We start from the raw sequence: 24443 nt of genomic DNA, 5'->3' as shown, positions 1-24443 counted from the left end.
CACAGAATGGAGGCATTCAGCCTTCTCACAAGCGGAGTTGGCTGTGGTGCCTTTGAAGTAAGGGAAGGGATGCTTTCACGTGATAATTTATTGTGACCATCCCCAACTTGTTTACATGCTTTTTGGCAAACCATTCCCACATCCTTTTACATTAAAAAAAAAGTTTTATTACTTTTAATATCTAAGCCAATTGCTTCCTTGGCCAATTACATTTCATTGGCGAATCACTGTTAATGTTCTGCAGTTTGTAATCGTACATAAGTTTTGTGAATTGAAATCAATTTGCTCATGCAAATAAATGTGTCTGTAAAACCCATGATACATGATTTATAATGTGAGAAAATACCATGAGTAAGTACTATGTCCACAAATATATTTTTCACAGAAGCATAGCACATTGTTGCATAGTGCATTTGTACATTTGAGCATGTCAAATCTAAAGCAAATGAAAGCTATGTGCTTTAAGATTCATACCCCTTGCTTAGCCAGAGCCTTTGAAAGGCCCTTGCGGATTGAAAGCTTTAAGCCAGACTGAGACGAGGCCTTATGTAACATTTCCAAATAGAAAATGCATTAGATAGAAAGTGGGAATTATTCTCGAGATTGAAAGTGACTGCGGGTTGCCAGTGGGATACTGTGGGTTGCCAATTGCAAAGATGGTTGATTAAACATTGATGTTTCACACGCAAAGCTGACATTTCCACGGAGTTTGCTTTTGTTTCACGAGAATTACTTCTCCATTTGTTTCCCCCGGGCACAGACTGGAGCCATGCTTACATTTCGGTTTTGAGCCATGAGTTCCATTTATCTCAGGCTGGAGTAAAAGGCAGTTTTTGCTGATATGTCATTTGTTTAATATTTTTATTTATGCACAAGAGGTTTGCTGTGCTTGTGCAGACGAAGTGAGTGAGACAACATGGTAGCGATTGTTGTAGTTTGCATTGTGTACAGTGAACAATGTGAGGCACAGGGTATAGGATGACTGGCATTTCATCAACATTTATAAAATCTGGACTCCCAGACAATGGAAGGAGGTTCTCATGTCGAAGATATTGTTCTCCCATTATCCCCAAAAAGGAAAGAGGAATCTCTACTATCATGTCTCCACTGGAAACTGCGAAAAAAATATTTTTGGGATTTTCAAACTTTTGTACAGTATATAATTTGATTTAATCATATCCCAATACCGGAATATGTGATTTGATTTTGTTGATTAATCTATTGCCTGCAAATTGCTTTAGTGTTTTCTGTAAAGGAAAACAGCCAGAAAATGTACTTTTATTTTTACTCTTCAAAAATACTGAAAATGTCTGTTTATGCACAAATCTTAATTTGAGTGTGCTTGTAAGAACTCTGCACTCATTCAAATGACTGGATTTAAATCCTTATTTTTTATGATCCAGTCCATAAATTTAAATGTTTATCTAGAATGTGGATTAAATGTAGTTTGCTTGTATGGTATTTTGAATAATGTATGAGCATCAATTTTAATTGTAATATGTTTTCTGCACACGTTTCATTCTGAATGCTTACACACACTGATTCATTAATTTTTTTGACAAAATGGAAAGGTTTAAAGGCTTTACTCTTGCATTATATAATACTAGCAGGGGTACCCGGCGTTGCCTGTTGCAGTTCTAATCCTGTTGGCATTTTGAAGAAATCAATTTTTTTTTCTCTCTTTTTGTGGGGCCAAAAACACTTCCGTATACCCACTATAGAATGGTGTTGCCAATCATTTAATATTTCCTTTTACATAGCTACAAAGACTTCCGCATTACAGAATGATGAAAAAAAAATTTTAGAAAAAAAACTTTTTTTTTTCAAAATTTTCAAAAACTTTATTTTGCCTAAAACATTCCTGATGCTCACTGATGCATCTCTGAAAGTTTGGCGAAGATCCGTTTGGCCATCTCAAAGAAAAGTGGTGGCACAGACACAGACACAGACAGACAGACAGACAGACAGACAAACAGACAAAGATCACTCTTCTCATATAAATTTTGTTATGAACAAAAATAATGCTGCTTAACAAATCATAATTATTAATTAGCTATCCTCATCAAATAACCCAAGTTTCCTCAATGTTCAACCACAGCTACTTCACTGCTCTCTGGTTTATGTTCACCCAACCATATTAGGCAAATTTTTGATGGCAGTATGCAGCTGCCCACAGTATTTATGTGATAAGGTGAGCCAAGAATATTGGCAAAGATGCTTTTTACAAAAGAATACAATGAAAGCACAATCTCATTGATAGGGCGCCCTCCATTGGATTGATTGACGTTTATTTTGTTAATGCAACGTTCTCTTTTGTAATCGCTTGAAAAAAATCAGTTTTGCAGGTGAGGCAAAATTAAAAGTTTCCAAAACTTGAAACTCGTGGATCTGATCATTACCTCTGCCACCGAAGGTGAAGGAGGTAATGTTTTCATCCCTTTTTGTCTGTTGGGTTGCCGAAATAGGTGACCCTTATTGTCAGTAATTGGGTTGCCGAAATAGGTGACTTTTATTGTCAGTAATTCTGTCTGTTTGTTTGGATGTTTGTTTGGATGTTTGTTCGTTTGTCATCAGCATAATTGGTAGTAAACGTGGGCCGATTTTGACCAAACTCGGGTGGTAGGTACATCTTATGACATAGTGCTTTGGAAATTGTGATGGTTGCTAGGGACGCTTTGGTTCCATAGCAACAACCAAAAAACCTTCAAAATCGGTACCGTTCACGCGAAATCAATTCCAAAAGCCATTCTCCCACGTAGGGTTATGAAATTTGGCACGAATGATCTACACGTCATGCTCTATCAAATATATTCCGGTTTTTGTGATATATGGAATACTTTACCCGCAGCTCTCCCTACAATTAGGGTATGCGCGAAAATTGGCAAAAATTGAAGGAAAAATTGAAGGCGACCAGGTAAGTGCATCGATACGAATGAAACTTGCAGGTTCATGGTACTCAATGAGTACTACAACTTTGCCTCAGGACATATTGACCGATTTCGCTTAGGTCAGGGGTCAATGGTCAATTAGTGCAAAAATCGATAATATGCGAGAGCTGGAGGTGCCTTCGCGCCAAATGCTACTCCTCCTAGGGTTGTGGTCGGCTGGTCATGAAAATTCACACTAATCGTCTGGAATACATTGTGCACAAACGATCGAGCCGGATTTTCGATTTAGATCTTTGTTCACCCACAGCACCCCCTCGAACTTTGGGGATTTCCGATTTCAAACCGCAATTTCGGTACTTTGCAGAGCGAAATGGCACATCCTGTGGCTAGGAATCCTTTCATATGTTATTTCACAATATTGCGCATTAGTAAGTAGAATCGTAGAACTTCGACTGCGATTGTGATTGGATGATCATACAAACACTGTTTCTCGACACCTACGATTGTCGCAATACTAACAGTCCTGCTCGGTGACCCATCGCCGCCTACCGGCTTGTCTGTCTGTTTGTTTGTCTGTGTACAGGATATCTCAAAAAGTTGTGGATGGATTTGGATGAAATTTTGTGGACAGGTTTGTTTGTCTGATGAGGCCGAACTGATTAGATTTTGGTGAAGATCCGGATCCGACTACGAGAATTTGTTTGTGATTCTTCACCATTGAGAAATAGGGCCAAAAATTATATATATATATATATATATATATATATATAGCATGATATCTCAAAAAGTTGTTTGCGGATTCAGACGAAACTCGGTGGACACGTTGGGTGTGTGGCAAGGACGAATTGATTCGATTTTGGTGAAGATCTGAATCCGAATCTGGATACGAGAATTATACATTTTTTAAGTGATTCTCCACCATTGAGAGATAGGGCCAAAAACGATATATAGTATGACATCTCAAAAAGTTGTGGACGGATTCAGACGAAACTAGGTGGACATGTTGGGTGTTTGACAAAGAAGAATTGTTTCAATTTTGGTGAAGATCTAAATCCGGATCCCGATCTGATAATTTTTAAGTAATTCTTCACCATTGAGAGATAGGGTTAAAGCGATATATAACACGATATCTCAAAAAGTTGTGTTCGGATTCGTACGAAACTTGGTGGACACTTTCAGTGTGTGGCAAGGACGAATTGCTTCAAATTTATTGAAGCTCTGAATCTGAATCTGGATACAATAATTTTTTATTTTTAAAGTGATTTTTCAACATTGAGAGATAGGGCCAAAATCTATATAGTACTGTATAACATGATATTTCAAAAATGTATTGGGCCCGATATGTTCTCGTGGATCAGGCACTGTATGGTGGAGGTATGTGCTCTTCCGAGTTCCCTTCTAGTTACAGCATTTTTCACTTTCTGTATCCATGTGTGATAAACTATTCCATTAGCCAGGTCATTAAATGTTGATGAATGCTCTCAACATTTTCCCTTGAGGCAGAATATTTGGTTGTGGAACACCATTAGCTGGGGAGCATCATGTGGATGTGAAATAATAGGCTCTTCATCCTTTGAAATCCATTTTATGAAACTTATATTTTGAATTTGCTTTTAGCTCTTACATTTTTGAAAAGTCTACTGTGGTGGGCTTTCCATCAAATGAAAACAGTATTTTTGTACCACAGTACAATTAGTCTCTTCCTCTCAAAAGCTACATAAAATGTGCCCTTGCAACCAATTGTTGTTACTCATGGGCACTGGGTGGGAGTACCCTTCTCGGCCCACCTTTGGTGGACAATATACTGTGACACGGCCTTGGAAATTAACTTTATAATTTTTGTCATTTTTGAAAGAAATTCGATTTATCACAACAAATCATAAGGAAGATGATTTGTAATACTGGCTACCACCAAAGGTGGCACGATTTCCGCACGTCAATTTTGGAGTTTCAGTGACATCCACGTTTGCTCCATTATTGGCAGAAGGTAACTACTTTTTTGGGTTCATCCATCCAAGTTCACTCTATATATTTAGTTGTTGCTGCTGTGCTGTTGCTGTTGTAGTTGTTGTTTTGTTTTGGGTTTTATTTGTTCGTTTTTCCTTTAATAGATTGAAGCTCATGGAAATTTGAGGTGATAGGGGGTATGAACTTACAGTGTGGTAACAGTTGCACTAATTAAGCAAAGAAATGAATGAATATAGGAAAAGAGGAGATATAGTATGGGAGGAAACATCATGACCTGTAAGTAAGAGGATTTCCCTAGGCAGTGTGAATAGGGGTAAACAATATTATGGGTGATGTGATGAGATGGCAGTGCACCACTTGCCTTTGAAACTGGAGGGATTAGTGAGATATAACAGCCTCGGGAAGGTGGTTCCACAGGTGGGAGAAACGAGTAACAAAATAACTGACCTGTGTCAGTTAACTGACTGACCTTAACCAGTTAACAAAATAACTGACCAGTCTACCTGGATTTTGGAAGTTTAACCTGGTGGGGAGTACTGGAAGAAAGCGTTTATCCTGGAGTTGCTTCGGATTATCAGAGTGTTGAGATAGACCGGAGGAGAGGCAGAGAGGCAGAGAGAGAGACAGACAGACACCACCAATATGTCTGCATTGTGTGGGCAACAGACCTTGTGCTTTCGCCTCATTCCAGGAGATATTAATAATGTTGATAGCTTTAGATTCCACCGAATTCAGGACAGACAGATGTAATACTAAGGCGACAGCTGATAAGGGGGTGAGGGATGGAGGGAGGAGATCAGTTTTCCATTGAGCTGGAGGAGGGGGGGAGCAGCATTCCATTTAACTGTGGTCATGGCTGTTTGTGAAGCTGAGAAGTTCATGAGACTAAATCTCTTCCAGTAGATGACCATGATGAGTCAGTTTGATGATCCTTTCAGAGTGACAGGGTGAGACTGTGAGATTTTCCAGCATTTATGGACATTGTCCATTTATTAGAATAGCAACTTGTCTTTTAATACCATTTGATATTGATGTTCAGATCAGTTCCTTTACCAATGTACAAGCCAGCTCATTCAGTCCACAATATGTTGGTAAGTCCTGTACTTGATCAAGTACAGATGCTTGAAATGCATTTGTTTTATTCTGAAGTTCTCTGCAGTGGTGTTTAGGAATTATCCACTTTGCAGCATAACTCTTTGGCCAACATCACCATTATGTGCAGTGTATGCTTTTTGTATAGAAATTTGAGGTTCATGGAAGAGTGAGGTGAGTGGTTTGCTGATATTTAGCCAACAATGAGAGCTTGAAGAAACGAACGGCCATTTTTGGCAACTTGTTTAGTATTCCCTTTCTGAACCGATTGTTCATGACGGTGGGATCTAAGCTTCAAATCCCATGACAAAATTGAGGTTCATGGAAGAGTGAGGTTCGTGGTTTGCTGATATCTAGCCAATGGTGAGAGATTGAAGAAATGAAAGGCTGTCTTTGGCAACTTGTTTGGCATTCCCTTCTGAACAGATTTTGCCTAATACTGGCATCCAAGGTTCAAGTCCCATGGTAGTGATTTGCCCATTGTCTTGTTATTCATGTAAACTTCACTGATGTCTCCTAATGTTCTTGTCTCCTACTACCTCCACTCCTTTGACATTCCCAAACTTTTGTGAAGTCGGCCATGGAAAACTTTTGACGAAGTCTTTCACGAACCATTAATCAGATCTTATATTCAACTGCAGTTGTCAATAATTTTTGAAATTGGCCAGTTTCTCAGCAATAATTTGCCTCCTCATCTGGAAAGACATTGTGGGATCTTTAAAGTCCACCAATTATTGCTTGCAGATGGGACATCTAACTTAATGTACATCCGAGGGATGGCGCACTTTGTAGTGCCCATTAAGCACCAACTCGACAGTTTGTAGTCAGGCCGAGAATCAAACCCAGACTCGGTGAGGCAGATGCTCTGAAACAACTTTCCTTCTCTTCTTGGAAAGCAAACCTGACTAAAGGCATTCTCAGCTGATTCCACAAAGACAGACAACATCTGTCCGACCTCAAGTATGAACTCACAAACTTGTCTCCCTCCTATGAAACGTGGAGGGCACATTATTAAGTCTGTCTCTGGATTATGAACCCCCTCCATCCTTTCCCTCACTTCAAATGGCACCTCAGCTGACTCTGCTCGTGAGAGGGCCAAATGCCTCAATTCTGTGTTTTCCTCCAAAGCTTGTGTCCCCAACTCCTCGCTCTCTGTACCCACACTTCCCAGGCTTCACGCTATGGAAACCAAGGCATTTAGGATCATTGGTATCTTCCGTGGTGAGACTGAGTCTTTGGGCCTCTCACTCCCTCACCACAGGCAGATCGGTGGTCTTTCTGTCTTCACCGTCTCCTCTCTGGTCGCGTCCCCCCCCCCTGCTCTGTCTGCAATATGACCTGCCCATATTTCCACAGGGAAATCAAGGTTTGCCAGCAACCTCCTCCTGGTAAAACTACCAAAATCACGAATCACTGCTCACCTTCACTCTTTCATTCCTCCTTTTCCCCGCTTTTGGAATAAACTCCCACAATCTCTTCAATCCCATTCTTCCCTCCAGGCCTTCAAAACAGCTGTTCACCACCACCTCTTATCTTTCCCCATCCAAAACCTCGATCTTTTCGTCCCACGTTAATCCACCACAAGCTCACCTCCTTTAAATTCCCTGCTTTCCTCCCTGAAAGTCCCTGTAGTGTCCATCTTGTATACCCTGTGTTCCCCTCCTGATCCCTCTCCCTTCCACAGATCTCCTAACGTCTCTGTTCCCCACTGTTTTGTCCTTCCCTCTCCCACCCCTCGTGTCTCATGCCCCCCTTGGTGTGCGTTGTTTGTTATCTCTCAAACGAGCCTGGATGACGTATACAAAATAAAAATAATAAACCCAAAGTGTCCACCAAGTTTCATCCCAATCCGTCCACAACTTTTTGAGATATCCAGTGATGTATCATTTTTTTTTTGGCCCTATCTCTCAATGGTGAAGAATCACTAGATTTTGCTGAAGATCCAGATACGGATCTGACTACTTGAATTTTTAATCATTTCATCCTTGTCACACACCCAACCTGCCCACCAAATTTCATCCGGATCCGTCCACAACGTCCACATCCGTCCACAACACAACACAACACAACATCCGGATATCTTGCACACATACAAACAAACAGATAGAGGGGGTTGAAAACATCACTTCCTTCACCATTGGTGGTGGAAGTAATAGCAGCAGAAGGAGAGGGGGAAGGAACGCATCAATTGTGGAGTTATGGAACAAATTTGAGGGAGTCTTGGAGAAATAGGGGACATGGGGGCAGGATGAGAGCAACGGGAGGACAGGGTGTGAAAATATGGATACAGCTACAAAATCTCAATCACATGAGAGGAAGGAAAAAAACCTGAAACCTGGAATGAGGTGGCCTTGGGGAGGTACCTATCCAGGAGGACAAAAGTCTGAGTCTTCAGTTCCTTAGTGTTTCCAGTCTTGATCTACGGATGTGAGACTTGTACTCTGACAAAGGATCTGAGATGATGACTTAACTCCTTCGGTACCAGGTATCTTTGGAGAGTCCTTGGCTATCGCTGGTCAGACTTTGTGTCCAACGAGCGGTTGCTGAGAGAGATTCAAGTGAGATTTGTTACCTCTATCGTCTGTGAGCGTCAATTACAGCTGCATGGACATGTGGCTCGATTTCCTGACACTGATCCTGCTCACCAGATTCTCTCAGCGAGGGGGCCTTGTGAGTGGAGAAGGCCAATGGGATGACCGGATGCCTCGTGGTTTCAGCAGGTTGATTGGCATCTCAAGGAGATGGGAATGGATAAGGCATCTGCCTGGGGAATGGCAAGACAGAGGCCCTTGGAGTACCGACGGAAAGTGGACGCAGCGACGCGCTGCTCCGGCGCATGCTCCCATATCTAACCTTGGGGAAGGTTAATAAGGGTAGAAAATGTCATGCAAATGATCTGCCATGGTGGTCAACAGCTGTCTTGAAACACTGGATGGAAGATTGAGATTGAAGAGATGATGGAAACTGTTCCCACAGGCGAAAATCTAAATTTTTGACTCTTCAAAGTAGCCACATTTTGCAGATCAACAGCCGAACATACTCGTGGCATTCTTTCTTCAATGGAAATCAAATATTGTTCAGAAAGTTCTTCCCAACACTGTTGCAGAAGTTCCCACAAATGTGTTGCACTTGTAGGTTGCTTTGCTTTCACCCTTCTGTCCAGTTCATCCCAAACCAGCTCGATGTGGTTTAAGTCTGGAGACTGTGCTGGTCATTCCATGATTTGAAGCCTACCATCTTGTTCTTTTCTTCTTTGGTAGTTCTGACATGGCCTGGAGGTATGTTTTGGGTCGTTATCTTGCTGTAGGATGAACCACTGACCAACTAGGCAAAGACCAGAGGGTATTGCATGGCGCTGCAAAATGCTATGGTAGCCCTTTTGGTTAAGGGTGCCAGTCACTCTGTGCAAGTCGCTGACTATGGATCCAGCAAAAGAGCCCCAGATCATCACGCTTCCTCCTCCATGTTTGACAGTTGGTGTCACACTGAGGAACCATCCTTTTGCCGACTCGACGGCGTACAAAAACCCTGCGTGATGAACCGAAGATTTCAAATTTTGATTCATTGGTCCATAAGACCTTCTTCCAGTTTTCAGGAATCCACTGGTGGTGCTTCATGGCCCAGGCAAGCCTGTTTTTCTTATTTTGCCATCTTAGTAATGGCTTTCTTACTGCCACTCGACCTGTCAAACCTGCAGCTCGAAGTCTTTTCTTCACAGTTGAAACTGAGACTTCCTTACTTCGACTAGTGTTCAGCTGTGCTTGAAGCTGCTGTCCTGTGAGCCACCTATCACACAAGCTGTTGACTTTCAGAAACTTGTCTTCTGATTGTGTTGTGGCTTTGGGTCTGCCAGACCTCTTCCAGACTGTCCGAGTTTCCTCCAGTTTCCAAGTGTCTTTTGATGGTATAGGAAACTGTACTCAGTGACAACTTGGCTTCTTTGCAATTTCTCTAAAGGAAAGACCAACACTTTTAAGGGTTATAATGGTCTGCCTGTCTTCCTTTGTTAATTGTCTTTTTCTCGCCATTATGATAGCAATATACTACTTCCTGCAGTGTAGTATTGTCGAAATCATGCTTCAGAGGATGTCTGTTGCAACACAGTCTGTTGCAACACTGCTTTTATACAGACAGAGGGTTTGTAACTAATCAACAAAAGTTGGGACACCTGAAGGAATTGTTTGCATCAACTTTCAAGGCTTAATTTACTTCCATTGCTGCAGAATAGCTGCAGTCGTGAACCCATTACTTGTTCCCTGAAAAGGGCCTTTTTTAACAACTCTGAAATTTACATTATTTTCAGTTTTTGGTAACCTAAGCTTTTTTTAACCTCTGGCAGTTTACCGCTTAGCTTTGTACCATTTCAGGTTATTCACTGGACTTGAACTGCGTAAATTTCAGTAAAAACTGAAACATGGGGGTGTTCCAAAACTTTCGACCAGTAGAGTATTGGTCAGTCGATTTTGTTATTCTGTCTGTCTGTCTGTCTGTTTGCCTGTCTGTCGCCTACAGGTCACTTCTAAACCGATCATCATGAAACGTTACCAAGTAGTAGAAGTACTGTTGTCAGACTCAAACGAGAAGCCTATTGATTTTGAGGTCAAAGGTCATCTTGGTCATATTTCTGAAATCGTCATTTTTCATCCGATTGACTTGAAATTTGAACAATATTTGCATATTGTGTCACTGAATTAGGAAACCAACTATTTTGAAGTCAAAAGGTCTAAGTTCAACTCAAGGTCAAATTTCTAAAATCAAATTTTATTTGAAAAATTGTCAATTTTCATCTGATTGACTTGAAATTTGAACAAGATTTGCACATTGTGTGACTGAATTGGGAAACCAACTATTTTTGAGGTCAAAAGATCAACTCAAGGCCAAACTTCTAAAATCATCAATTTTCAACTGAAAAATCGTCAGTTTACATCTTATTAACTTGAAATTTAAACACGATTTGCATAGTCTATCACTGAATTTGGAAACCAACTATTTTTGAGGTTAAAGTTCAACTGAAGGTCAAACTTCTAAAATCAAATTTCATCTGAAAAATTGTCAATTTTCATCTGATGAACCCAGTGTTTCTCACCCTTTTTTGTCCCACGCCCCACTTTGATTTTCAAAAAAAATTGTACGCCCCACCATGATTGAAGACACTCCAGTATATACTACATATGTATTTAAAAGGCTTTATTAAAACTTTTTTGCAAATTTTATTCAATTGCTACTCACTTCAATGGGAGCCCTGCCCTTGACGCTGGCTGCAGATTTGTTTGATTCGAGGAACCAATTTTGTCAGTTTCAGCCTTAAATCACCACGTTTCATGATTTCCAGTCGATTTCTCTTAGCTTGCAGCAAATCGGTAACAACACTAAATCCATATTCGACAAAATAAGATGATGGAAAATTTATCAATACTTCCCTTGCCAAAGTAGTCGACTTTGGGTATTTCTTTTCGCTCTCCTCAGACAGCCACATCATGGTTCCTTTGATCTTGAAAAGAGTTTTGAATCCTCATGCCCCACCAACATATTGCCACGCCCAACCTTGAGAAACACTGGATTAACCTGTAAATGAAGCAGCAATTGCATAGTACATCACTGAATTTGTAAACCATCTATTTTTGAGGTCAAAAGGTCAAATGTCAACAAAAGGTCAAACTTCTAAATTTATCAATTTTAATCTGAAAAATAATCAATTTTCATCTCTTTGACCGGAACTTTGATTAAGATTGTGAATTTTCATCTTAATGAAATGGACAATTTCATGTATCCATGGCACCCTTATGCCTAGTGTTGGCCGAATGGTTAGGGTGGCAGGGTTTTGGATCCTTTGGTCCTGAGTTCAAATCCCGCTCAGCCGTTGAATTAATACCAGTTGGGGTTAACTCGGCATGTCATCCTTCCGAGGTCGGCAAAATGAGTGCCAGCTTGCTGGTATCCTGTGTCGGAGTGGCAACCTGTCCAGGATTGTGCCCAATAGCCAAGGAGACTGCTTAAGCAGCACCAACGCTCTGCATCGAGTTTGGTCCCAATCTCCTCTCCTCCTCATCGCAACCTTTGTAGTCCAGCAGCCATTTCTCATATGAGGCCAAATAAGGAAATTCGTTCAACACCCCCCCTACAGAAAAGGTTTGACTTGACAGGGTGGTAGAATAGACCCTATAGAACACCTCCAGGTGGTATGTGGTTTCAAATTGTGGTATCATTAAAATTCTACAGGCCATTATACATACCAAGGGTACTTACCAAGAGGGTCACTGTGGGCTAGCAAAATTTAGGGGGAGGGGTAACGTAAACATGAATGTCTTTGTCTCGACTCAACCAATTTTCAATATTGAGGTATCATTGGCTTCCTATTATAATTCTCTATCAGAGTATGTATAGTTCTTTGAAAATGGCCTTTGCCATGGCATCACCAAAGCTAAAATATCGCACTAATTCAAACTTTCTGACATTTTTAATTGTGTTCTCATATGAAGGTGAACGGTGTTTCTCAATTACTACTGGTAAGTATACATTTTGGAAATCAAACGCTTAAGAAAGTATTGTTCTGCAGAAATTCATATACAAACAGAGGCACGCATAAAGAAAACTGCAACTGTTATTTTTTAGCGTTCGTCTTTTACTAGTGTATAGCAACACGGAGCACATACATCAGAGCCGAGCATAATAGTTGTCTTTGGCAACACGGAAGTACATTAGTGAAAGCCGAGTATAATAGTTGTCACTGGCAGCACGGAAGCTACTCATTCATCATAGTGGATGATTATAGTTATCATGGTCGACACTGGGAGCTGTGCATGACAACACAAGCACATTAGTGAGAGCGAATCATAATAGTTGTGCATGGTTGCACGGAAGCACATTCGTCAGAGCGGTTTGTAATATTTGTGTCTGGCAACAAGGAATCACATTCGCCATGGAAGCATGAAGATGTCATCTGTTGTAACTTTTAGTCAGCGTCTTCTTCACCACTGGATTCAAAGATTGTTCTTGGATTTTCACAAGTTTCTTCGGCTCTACATGCACATGCTTCTGTGCATGGCATGTGGTTGGTTCTGCATGTGCAGTCGGCTCGGTGACATAGAGACTTCTTCCAGTGACAGACAGCCAGCTCCAGAAGACCCCGTGGTGCTGGATCTTTGGTCATGAGCACAGGCTGCAGGGCACCATTCTGAATTTTCCAGCCATGTCCAGCTGCTGGTGGAAAGCTCTGTGTAGGCTCCAATGCTCTCTTCCATACATAGGCCTGATGATTTCCTCGCTTCATCAAAACACGTTTTTCATCTAATGAGTTGCTACATTCTGGTGCTGAAAACTCATCTTCATCTTCCTTTTCTGGTTTAGCAATAACCCAGCGTAGTAGCCAGTAAAGACTGTCTGGTATCACAGATTTGGATTTTGTCAGGGTTAGATCCATGATATTAGGTGGTCAAACTGATATGCCTTGGCATTCATTGATCTCCGACTTGATGAGTTTCGTAATGCGGTACAGCAGATTCACCCTGTCACAATCATCCATCGCTGTTGTGGGTTGTTTTCTTGGTACACCCATGGCTATTGCGGTGTTACACTGATAGGCAGAGTTGATGACATCTTGAAGGGATATGGAGCTTGAGTACAAAAGCTCGGACATATTAAGATCATATGGCTTATGGAAGACAATGTCATCTCCAAAGTGTTTCTTTTGTCGAAGTTTGAGTCGCTGGGTAGTGTAGCTGCCGACTGCCACTCCCTGTCCGCGCAGAAAATGATTGTATCTGTCCAGAAGAATTGTCATATCAAAGGCCTTCCCACCATTTAGATCAGCAGAGATATCTTCAGCCAAATGCTTGAATGCTGTATCATTACAAGTTTCTTGTCTCCCTTCATGGAAGCCAGCACACTGCAGATTAGCTTTGCTGATGTATGAGGCATGGCAAGCTCTGTGGTATCTAGCTTCTGCTGCCACTAGATCGTTACTGACAACATCAGTAGTCCGTAACATGTCCTCATTGCCCTTTGCGGTCGCTGCTTGCACAATAGTTTCACAGGCTTGGAAAGTTCTGACCATTGTCATCTCCTTTACTCTTCTGTGTGTTTTCTTCTTGCAGAAGAGGCACATAGTCCAGTCAGTGGACGTTGACTGAGACCTGGATACCCTGGAGGTCTCCGTCAAACTTGTTTCAGATTGTGTGCCAATCTTAGATTCTTCTGCTGGTGTCGGTGAGAATGCAGATCTCCTCTGCATGTAAAGGGGCTGTCACATCTTGACGATTTTGCCAGCGTATGCCGATTTATGAAAAATTTGTCTAAAACGCTGGCACACGTCAAATACGTCATGGGTAAGTTGTGTATACGTTAAGAGCACGCTGAGAAACACTGCCATACGTCGTAGTACACTGGCTTTCATCATTGTACTTTGCGGTTGTCCGCAAATTTTAGCATGTTTGAAATTTTACGACGTATGCCGGCGTATGGCTCACACATTCGGCATACGCTGGGAATAAGTTGTAGGCACGTTATGTGATCGTTGACACACGTTACTTGTAAGTTACTCATAAGTCGAAACACGTCGAGGTAATGATTAGCGTACCCGAAACTTATTTATAACCTATGAGTAACATGTAGTAGGCACGTTACACGATCGTTGACACACGTCGAGGCACGTTATGCGATCGTTGACACACGTTGAGGCACGTTTTGCGATCCTTGACACATGTTGAGGCACGTTTTGCGATCGTTAGCACACGTTAACACACGTTACTTGTAAGTTACTCATAAGTCGAAACACGTCGAGGTAATGCTTAGCGTACCCAAAACTTATTTCTAACCTGAGTAACGTGCTTTGAATCTATGAGTAACGTACCTCCAACGCATATTGACGTATGCAGACGTATTTGATTGACGTCTTCCGGACAACCACATAACTTACTGAATGCGTTTCAAATTTATAGCTACCGTATAATGGCATATTGGCAGCGTTTAAAAAAATAAAAAAAAACCAACACCAACTTCCGATATTTCGTCACGTGCTGTTACGTCACGTCCGATTGCCTCTTCAGTTTGCTCATCTTATTCTTAGTTCCTCCTCTTTGAATATTTTCTCTTTGAGGATATTGTCACGTCGACGTCGAAACTTAAAAGCAAATGTCCGAATATATTTTAATATTCGTGATAGACTTAAAAAAACAAACAAACAAAAAAACAACAACAACAACAACTTCAGATATTTCGTCACGTGCCTTCACGGAGCCAAGGAGAAAAAAAGAAAATGTGCCTTGACGGAGAAAATAAGTTTCGGGTATGCTAAACATTACCTCGACGTGTTTCGACTTATGAGTAATTTACAAGGAACTTGTGTCGACGTGTGTCAATGATCGCATATCGTGCCTACAACTTATTCCCAGCTTAGCAGAATGTGTGAGCCATACGGCGAGTACGTCGTAAAATTTTCAGCATGCTTGAAATTTCACGACGTACAAGGCGTATTATGACATATGGCAGCGTTTTTCAGCGTGCTCTTAACGTATACACAACTTACCCATTACGTATTTGACGTGTGCCAGCGTTTTAGACAAATTTTTCATACGTCGGCATATGCTGGCTAAATCGTCAAGGTGTGCCTGTGATGTTGACACTTCCAATTCTCAGGCGGTTATGATTTAAATCGGCGTGCGGTGGCTTTTTAATAGGCTACGCCACGTGATCGTCGGCGATACGTGCAGCGCGCTATGCATACGTTAGACTATCGTTGGGCATAGGTTGTGAACGCCGACAACACGCTAATCATTCGTTGGTCTAAGTTATCTATATGTGATTAAAACGTTCTGTGTACGTTACTAATACGTTATGCATACGTCCAACTCGTTATGAATACGACCAAAACTTTTTAAAAAACATCAAAGTTTCAGCTTACGCCAACGTTTTACATACATTTTTATGCATTGCCATTGCTGGCTAAAACGTCAAGGTGTGACAGGGCCCTAATGCAGGTTTTCTTTGCTTGTCCATTTTTCGTAGCAATTTGAGTGCCATTTAACATCCGCGGTTGCCAAACTGTCAAAATATGATTTTAAACGTTCGTATACTTCATCTCGTCGGACTTCCAGTTGCTGCAACAAGTGTCTGTATGGAGGTATCTCGGGCTTTCCTCAGTGTCTCGTTTGAGTCCATCTGACAAATTATGCACTTGTGAAAGTTAGTCAACTTCTGTCTCTTTACAGGTAAAAGTTGCACTACAGCCTGACTCTCTGAACTGGCCATTGCTTCAGTTGGCTAGTAGGATTCTTTCAGATGTTCAATCTGGAATGACACAGAAAAGCAACTATGTTAACCCACAGCCTCTTTTACCATCATTATTAACATGACATTTTAAAACTTTATTTTTGTAATTATCTTGTCCATAACAATTTCATAAAAAAATAGACTAACACAGCATTTTTTAGTCCAGCAGCATGAACCTGTGAAAAATTCAATTGTTCAATACCCACTACAGAAAAGTTTTACTTGACAACTTAGTATGCTCTAATTTCTAAAAGATGCCTAAAATATTTTTTTAAAAGCTCATAATATTTGATTTGTTTGTGATTTTTACCTCTTGTGGTTGTACAGTTGAATGAATATCGACATTTCTGTACATATTCTGAAAGAGAATTATAATACGAAGCCAATGATACGTCATTATGAAAATTGGTTGAGTCTCGACAAAGATATTCACGTTTACGTTACCCCTCCCCTAAATTTTGCTAGCCCACAGTGACCCTCTTAGTAAGTACCCTTGGTATGTATAATGGCCTGTAGAATTTTAATGATACCACAATTTGAAACCACATATGACCTGGAGGTGTTATCTAGGGTCTATTCTACCACTCTGTCAAGTCAAACCTTTTCTGTAGGGAGTGTTGAACGATTTCATTTTCTCAGGTCCTTGCTCCTGGACTATTGGAGAGGGAGGTGGATTTTGCAAGTATCGTGCTCTGCACGGTGTTTTTTTTCTTGTTTGTTTGTTTGTTACTTGCAAAATCGAAGATTCACAAGTATATTGGTTGGGCTGATCTGTGATTCTGTCTGTCTGTTGGTTTGTTTTCCTGTATGTCAATCGCCTACAGGTCACAATGTTAAACCGATCTTCACAAAACTTCACCAAATGGTGGAGTTGGCCATAAGCAAGAATCCTATTGATTTTGAGATCAAAACATCAACATAGGCCTAAGGTCAACAACTTCCTAAAATTTCTAAAAGCATCAATATTCATCCAATTGACTTGAAATTTGAAGTGTTTGCATATTTTGTCACATTGGCTTTGGTGGGTTAAGTGTTAATCACGATGAGGGACCCTGGAAAATCAAATCGTATGTCAAATAAAAATTATTATTCAGGTTTAATCAAGCTCGTACATGACTCCCTAAAAAATAGCATTACGTAATTTTGAATGGCCCCATATTGGGGTTAAACAATCCGGGACTGTGTGACGAATCAACTATTTTATGAGTACTTTAAATGTGCATTTCCCAATCAGCCTGTTACCGGATGGTAAAGTCCCTTACCTCAAATTATCACGTACATGTTTTTTGAAACAAAAGGTTTATTACCACAGAGAGAGCAGGAGGGAAGAAGAGAGGTAGAGAGAAACACACACACACACACACACACACACACACACACACACACACACACACACACACACACACACACACACACACACACACACACACACCGAGGTAACAAATATAAAGTAAATCATCCCCTGTTCGGAATCACTATCAATCCTATCTGATGTTATTCATTCATATGGGAACACGGGACAGACACGGCACATGGTTAATAAGACAGAGTAGAGAATGTAATCTGAGCCACTGGTAATGGTTTTTTTTATTTTATTCTTACACCCAGTTTTCACCACACAGACACATGGAACATGAGCAAGGATGAAGGGGTTGAGCGGACAGAGGAGGTGAAAAATACACAGGGTGTCCATAAAGTCTCTTTACAATTTTAAAAATTTATTACAAAAGCAAATGAATAGATAAGCCTGTGGAAATTATGACGAAATAAAGAGTAGATATTGAAGTTTTTTTTGCCTCATTTAATACACTTCTATAGGGGCACCATTAGTTGCATGAAGCACATCAAGAAGTATAAAGTATGAATTGTAAAGAGACTTTATGGACACCCTGTACATTTTGTGTCGCAGATTGTAACCACAGTGCAGTCATTCTTGTTTTAATTTTTTTTCCGAGTTGTGAATACCTATGATCATCAAGCGAGAGTTATTGGCTACATATGCCCATTGTTGGTGAGGGAGCAACATGAATGGCAGTGATTTAATAATTGTACATTGTTTTGAGTGTTATTTCTGGTAGTTTTCACACATTTATTTTGCCGTTGGCCGTGTTTCTTCATCCACTCTGCCAAAAGCTTTCCACACGGTTTACATTACGAATATGATGCAAATTGTAAAATGCAGCACTAAGCGTAGGCTTGCATCACGAGCCATCACAGTTTCACATGAACAAGCAAATTGCACATATGACTGATGGTTTGTGCATCATGCACAAATGTATAATCGCCAACAAAGTGGTAACATTCTGTAACATCATGATGAGGAGCGTGAATGGGGTATTAAATCACAAAATGCAGCAGGAATTGAAAATATAATCTTCGAAACAAAAAGTGCTTGCATACCTAAATTCTCCTTTGATCTAGTTTTGGCAATTGTCCGACACTAATCCCATTAACACTTATCGGTGCCTCCGACTGTGGGATATGCAAAACCACGTGCAATGACACTTGGCTAATTGGTGACAAAAGTATGTAGCTTTTTGACCAAATAATTTGAGCTCGGGAAGAACATCAAATGTTTAATTTGCACACTAAGTTATGTATGACATTGAACATGCTTCCTGTGAAGCCATGGTATGGAGGATCTACATTTCATTATTTTGTTTTTATCCATGTTGTATTTTCTCCAGTCATATTGTCCCATTTTCATTGTCTTGAAATATTAATCTTTCCATTCATTTATTTTCACATCTTATGCGCAGGTAACCCATTGGCCTCTGGGTTCCCGGGGTTTACTGTATGATCGGACTTGGATGGCTGTTTGTGATGATGGCTCAGTATTAGGTCAACGGCGAGAACCAAAGCTTTGCCTTGTACAGCCTCAGCTTGATTTGCACAAGCGTTTGCTTACTGTTCAAGCTCCAGGTATTGTATGGCAACCACCAAAATGTACAAATTCTTTCACTGGCACAATGTTTTCATTGCAACCTCATTTCTAAAATCTTCTTCACCTCATTTTTCCACTTGCTCTGCTTCTTAATTGCTTGTATCTTCTTTTTTTTCTGCCGTGCTCGGACTGATTGAAAGTTTGGTTTCATAACACTCCTGTAAAAGAATGGTCATTAGTTGATGTACTCTAATCTTTTTGCTCGGTAAACTCTTGAATGCTTCACAATTTAATATTTCAGTAATGCTTAGTCACTCCGAGAACAGTAAAATTTTGAACAGCATAATTCACATTCATTCTTTTATTGCAATTCAACGCTCAATTAGACAATTTATAGTTTTCAAATAAATAATTTTAAAAATACATTTAAAATATAAAAGGAAACATGAATCTATTCTCTGTTTTGGGAGATTGGTGTGTTATGTAATTAAGACATAATTAGAACTGCCACTTTATAACTGCTGGCAATGATGATCAGGTACCAAGATGTCCCACTTTAATGCAACCTCATTTTGATCGGACACTTGACTCTAACCCATGACGTTTATTATTATTCAATTGAATTCAGAATGGGATTAAAATAAATTAAATTCAAATCAGATGGAAGACTAAATAGATACAGTCCTGCATTGGCGTTGTCAAAGGTAACCGAAACAAGCAAAAAGCAAAGATGAAAACATCAGGAGGAACCTGGATAGGATGAGCGTTTCAGCTGCTATCCTTCTGACAGGCAAACAGCAGCCTCTCCCCTCTCCTCAGACCTTGACAAAAATCACTAACTGGTCAAACTCAATTTTGCTTATGTATCCATCTTGTCCACCCTTTGCATTCTCCCTTAACTCCTCATCATTACCTGCATCCCTTGTTTGTCCGTCTCAGTCTACTTTCTCCTTCCACCCTGCTATTGGTTTTTCCCCTTTCTCCTCCATTCCCTTTGTTATTTTGTGCCCTGATTTGTTCTGTGTTATCGCTCTTCCATGAGCCAAGTCCATGTACAAAAAAAATAAAAGCCCCGACATTCGCGGACCCTGACATTCGCAGCATTTTTCAGGAACATCTCTCCCGCTAATAGCGGAGTCTGACAATATATACTTCAATTTTGATAAAATAATGATTTCAAAGATCGTTTATAAAATCAGGAAGTTTTGCACTACTGAAGCAGTCTAATGTGCCAACCACCCTTATTAGCTCGCCTGTTCGAAGAACAGGGAGCTATAGCGATACCCCTGGCATGAGCGTCAGCGTGAGCGTGAAAATGTTAACGTTTTTGGTGCAAGTTATTTTTTCCTTTCTAATGTTTTTATCTACCACACTATTTTTTTATACACCCGATATATATATATATATATATATATATATATATATATATATATATATATATATATATATATATATATATATATATATATATATATATATATATATATATATATATATATATATATATCGGGGCGTATTATGTGATACCGGTCGTCCGTCCGTCCGTCTGACTGTGTCTGTCTGTCTGTCTGTCTGTCCGTCCGTCCGTCCGTTCCTGTCCGCACTCTAACTCCCAAAGTTTTCAACTTTCACGTTTCATATTTGGTACATAGGTACAGACTGTGGAGACGGTGTCGTGACATACGTTCGTCATCTAAATCGGTTGCCATGGCAACCAGGATGCTGTTTTCCATCCATTCCTGTTCGCACTCTAACTCCCAAAGTGTTCAACTTTCACGTTTCATATTTGGTACATAGGTACAGACTGGAGACGGTGTGTCGCGACATACGTTCGTCATCTAAAGAGGTTGCCATGACAACCAGGATGCTGTTTTCCATGTGGCAGTACAATTCTGAATATACCTTCTTCTTATTCGGGCATATATTGCACTTACTTGCGCTCTTGTTACTGATTACAATATACAAATATATATTGCTTTAAAATTATTTGGATCATACTTCACTGCAATGCTTTATAAAACAAGGACAAATGTGTCCAAGAGCCACGTCCTAAAGGTTTTGTCTTCACCAGAAGAAGAAGAAGAAGAAGAAGAAGAAGAAGAAGAAGAAGAAGAAGAAGAAGAAGAAGAAGAAGAAGAAGAAGAAGAAGAAGAAGAACAAGAAGAAGGAAAAAAAAAACTTCCGATATTTCGTCACGTGCCTTGATCGAGCCAATAGCGAGACACGTCATGGACGATAGTCGTTCATGACGAGAAAATAGTGTATTTACGAAATCACAATACATTAAATAGAATAATCTTTAAATAGTAACGTGAACTTTTCAAAACTTTAAAGCAAATGTCCAAATATATTTAAAAGTTCATGATAGACACTCTCAAAAGCAATGCGAGGACGTGCACAGGTGTTTAGTATTTAAGGAGATCCTGATCCTGTATGTAAAAGAGCCGAGTCCTAAAGGTTTTGTCTTCACAAGCAGAAGAAGAAGAACAACAACTCTGAGAGCCACGTCTCGCTATGAGAGACGTGGCTAAAAATATTAATTATTAGATGAGTCTTTTAAAAACGATAAATGTGTAAACAGGCGAGCATTGGGTAGCTTTGACACTAACTCTGGTACACTGTAATATGATAACGTTGAGTTGCATTTTAGGATATGGAGGCTTTATGGATTACCATATGGAATGCAGCGTCATTTGGCATCTTACATTTAGCCTCTTCTTCACCCCGATACTGTACCCTCTCTAATGCCACTCCCTCTCATGCTATATTTTAATAAAATAATGATTTTAAAGATCTTTTTTGAAATCCAGAACTTAAGCACAACTGAAGCAGTCCTATACACCAACCACCCTTATTCAATGTAAAATGACAACACTGTAATAAAATGAGTAATACACTGTAATAAGACAAAGTTGCATATAGCATGGTTCGCGGACGTATAATGAAGGTGATTTGTGTTTGACAGTGTTCAAGTATATAATTAAATTAAAATATCAGTTCAAAGAGGATTAAAGGCATATAAATTAATAATTCCTGGTTTTACCACATTTTTGCTCAGTGTTTATTACATCACCCTATCCAACACATTACATTAGTTATTTGTGCCTGTTGTTTGTGTCGTTTATGATGTCCTTAAAAGCAGTAAATTTCTTGTTTGGAATGATTTTCAATTTTGTTTGAGTGCCAGTCAGGTGGAGTAAAAATATTATCTCACTCCTCTCTGGGCATATGCGGTCAGAAGCCTGGTATTGGCTTAGTGGTTAGGGTGGCTGACTTGGGATCTTAGGGTCCTGAGTTTGAGCCCTGTTGGCTGCTGAATTAACACCAGGTGGGGTTGACTGACTGTCATCCTTCCGAGGTGGGCGAAATGAGTACCAGTATATTGGTATTGGGGGCACAGCATCTGTGGTTTAGTCACGCCCCAACAAAATGAAAGCCACCAGGCAGCGAAACTGCCATACGCAAGAAGAAGAAAGACGTGTGGTCAAGACATATTCGGAGACAAAGTAAAACAGCAAATTTGTCTTCATATTCATGTTCCAATTCATGTTCAAAATATAACATTAAATTTAAATAAATTGTTCTTCAATCATAAACTGATGATCATAAACTGATCAGATGGATGGATAGACGAACATGTATCCCGCTTTTCGCTTTGCATGTGCGGGGTAACGAAAATGGCATCTGGTAGAGTGCCTCCGCCAGGCTGAACAGTTAAAGTTTTGTATCACACCGATAGACCGGCTCTGTATATGGACCTTAACCAAAATCTAATCAGTTTGTTCTTGTCACCTTCCCAACGAATCCACTGAGTTTTGTCGTAATACATCCACAACTTTTTGAAATTTCATGTGCTCTATCGTTTTTGGCCCCATCTCTCAATGGTGAAGAATCGCTTCAAAAATTAAAAAAATTTCGTATCCGGATCTGGATCTTCAACAAAATTTAATCAATTCGTTCTTGTCATAGACCCAACCTGTCCACTAAGTTTCGTCTAAATTTTTCTCTAACTGTTTGAGATACCATGCAATAGCCTATATATTTATTCACCCTATCATTTAATGGTCAAGAATCACTTGAAAAATTCTCAGATACACATCTGGATCTGGATCTTCACCAGAATTGAATCAATTCGTCCCTGTCACACAACCAATCTGTCCACCAAACTTCATCCAAATCCGTCCAGAACCTTTTCAGATATCCTGCTCACAGACAAGCAAACAGAAAAACAGACAGGGGTGATAACATAACCTCCGTCCACTTTCGGTGACGGAGATAAAAATAATGTATCTTTGCCATTAACCATTATGATCAGGTTTCGACAACTTTCATATGACAAGTCTCTGTACTTTGTGGCTGAAGGTCCAGGAAATAGTTGACAACACAGGTTGTTGATGAAAAAACGGCAAATTGTCATTTTATCCTACGAACCAAGACCATGCCATGAATCATTACATTGTTTGTGCTTCCTATTTTAATGCCTTGCCCATTCATTTGCCAGGGATGAGGTCACTTGTATTACCACTGGATCAATATGAGGCTCAATGTAACAAGTCATCACAAGCCTGCTGTAGCCGCATTTGCAAAGACAGGTGAGAGCATGATCAATTGAAGAAAAACTTTAATTTTCAGTGTGACAATGAATAAAATGCACCAAATGTTTGAGACTGTTGAAAAGTATGTAAATGTGCCTATACATGTTGGTTTGCTCACACTTGCATTCAAAATGTAATTGTACTTGAGAAATAACTTTTGTTTAATATAGAAAGCCGCAGTTTATCATAACATCTTGTTTTAACATCTCACATGCTATAAAAGAGATGTTAATTGAAAGGTTCTCATCCCACAGCTGTCGAGCATGGGTTTGAATTCTGAACCAGCAAAAAACTGTCATTCCAGTGTTTCACAGGCAGCGTGATTCACAAACGTGTGTTGCTGTTCCTCGGATGGATGGGAAACTGGGTGTTCCGTCTGCCGTCTTTAGTTGGTAGACATTAAAGATCCAACTGTGTCCTTCGTGAAAAGTAGGCCAGCTATCGCCGGCACCCTGAACAAATTCCAAATTGCTGCCCAAACTACTTCTGAGAAGGCAATGGCAAACCACCCTGTATAACCCTTGCCAAGAAACTGCTTCAGCAGCAATGACACTCTGAAACAGAGCATGATACATGAAAAATGAAGTGAAAAGTGAATTTGAAGGCATTCCTATTTATTTTCGCATAAAGGTGAATGTTAATGAAACCATTCAAAATGCTTCCAATTTATTTTTCATTATATAGTCTTCAAATTGAAGTTCCATCCATATTCTTCAGTGATTAAAGAGCTATTTTCGGATCAGACCAGTT

General features: G+C 40.0%; 1 protein-coding gene across 10 annotated transcripts in view; it reads left to right on the top strand.

Annotated features, from left to right (window-relative positions):
• MOCOS (molybdenum cofactor sulfurase) overlaps nt 1–24443 on the top strand; it is a 366395-nt gene that overhangs the window by 235037 nt on the left and 106915 nt on the right. For all 10 annotated transcript variants that reach the window (XM_085872802.1, XM_085872807.1, XM_085872811.1 and 7 more), the window contains 2 exons: nt 18974–19136; nt 23600–23690. In XM_085872802.1, the coding sequence (XP_085728928.1) occupies nt 18974–19136; nt 23600–23690 (254 nt within the window). The remainder of the gene's footprint in view (nt 1–18973; nt 19137–23599; nt 23691–24443) is intronic.

The sequence above is a fragment of the Eptatretus burgeri genome, chromosome 3 (genome assembly GCF_056783735.1).
Source record: "Eptatretus burgeri isolate ZD-2024b chromosome 3, Ebu_testis_v1, whole genome shotgun sequence".
Lineage (NCBI taxonomy): Eukaryota > Metazoa > Chordata > Myxini > Myxiniformes > Myxinidae > Eptatretus > Eptatretus burgeri.
This window is presented reverse-complemented; position numbering and strand designations above follow the sequence as displayed.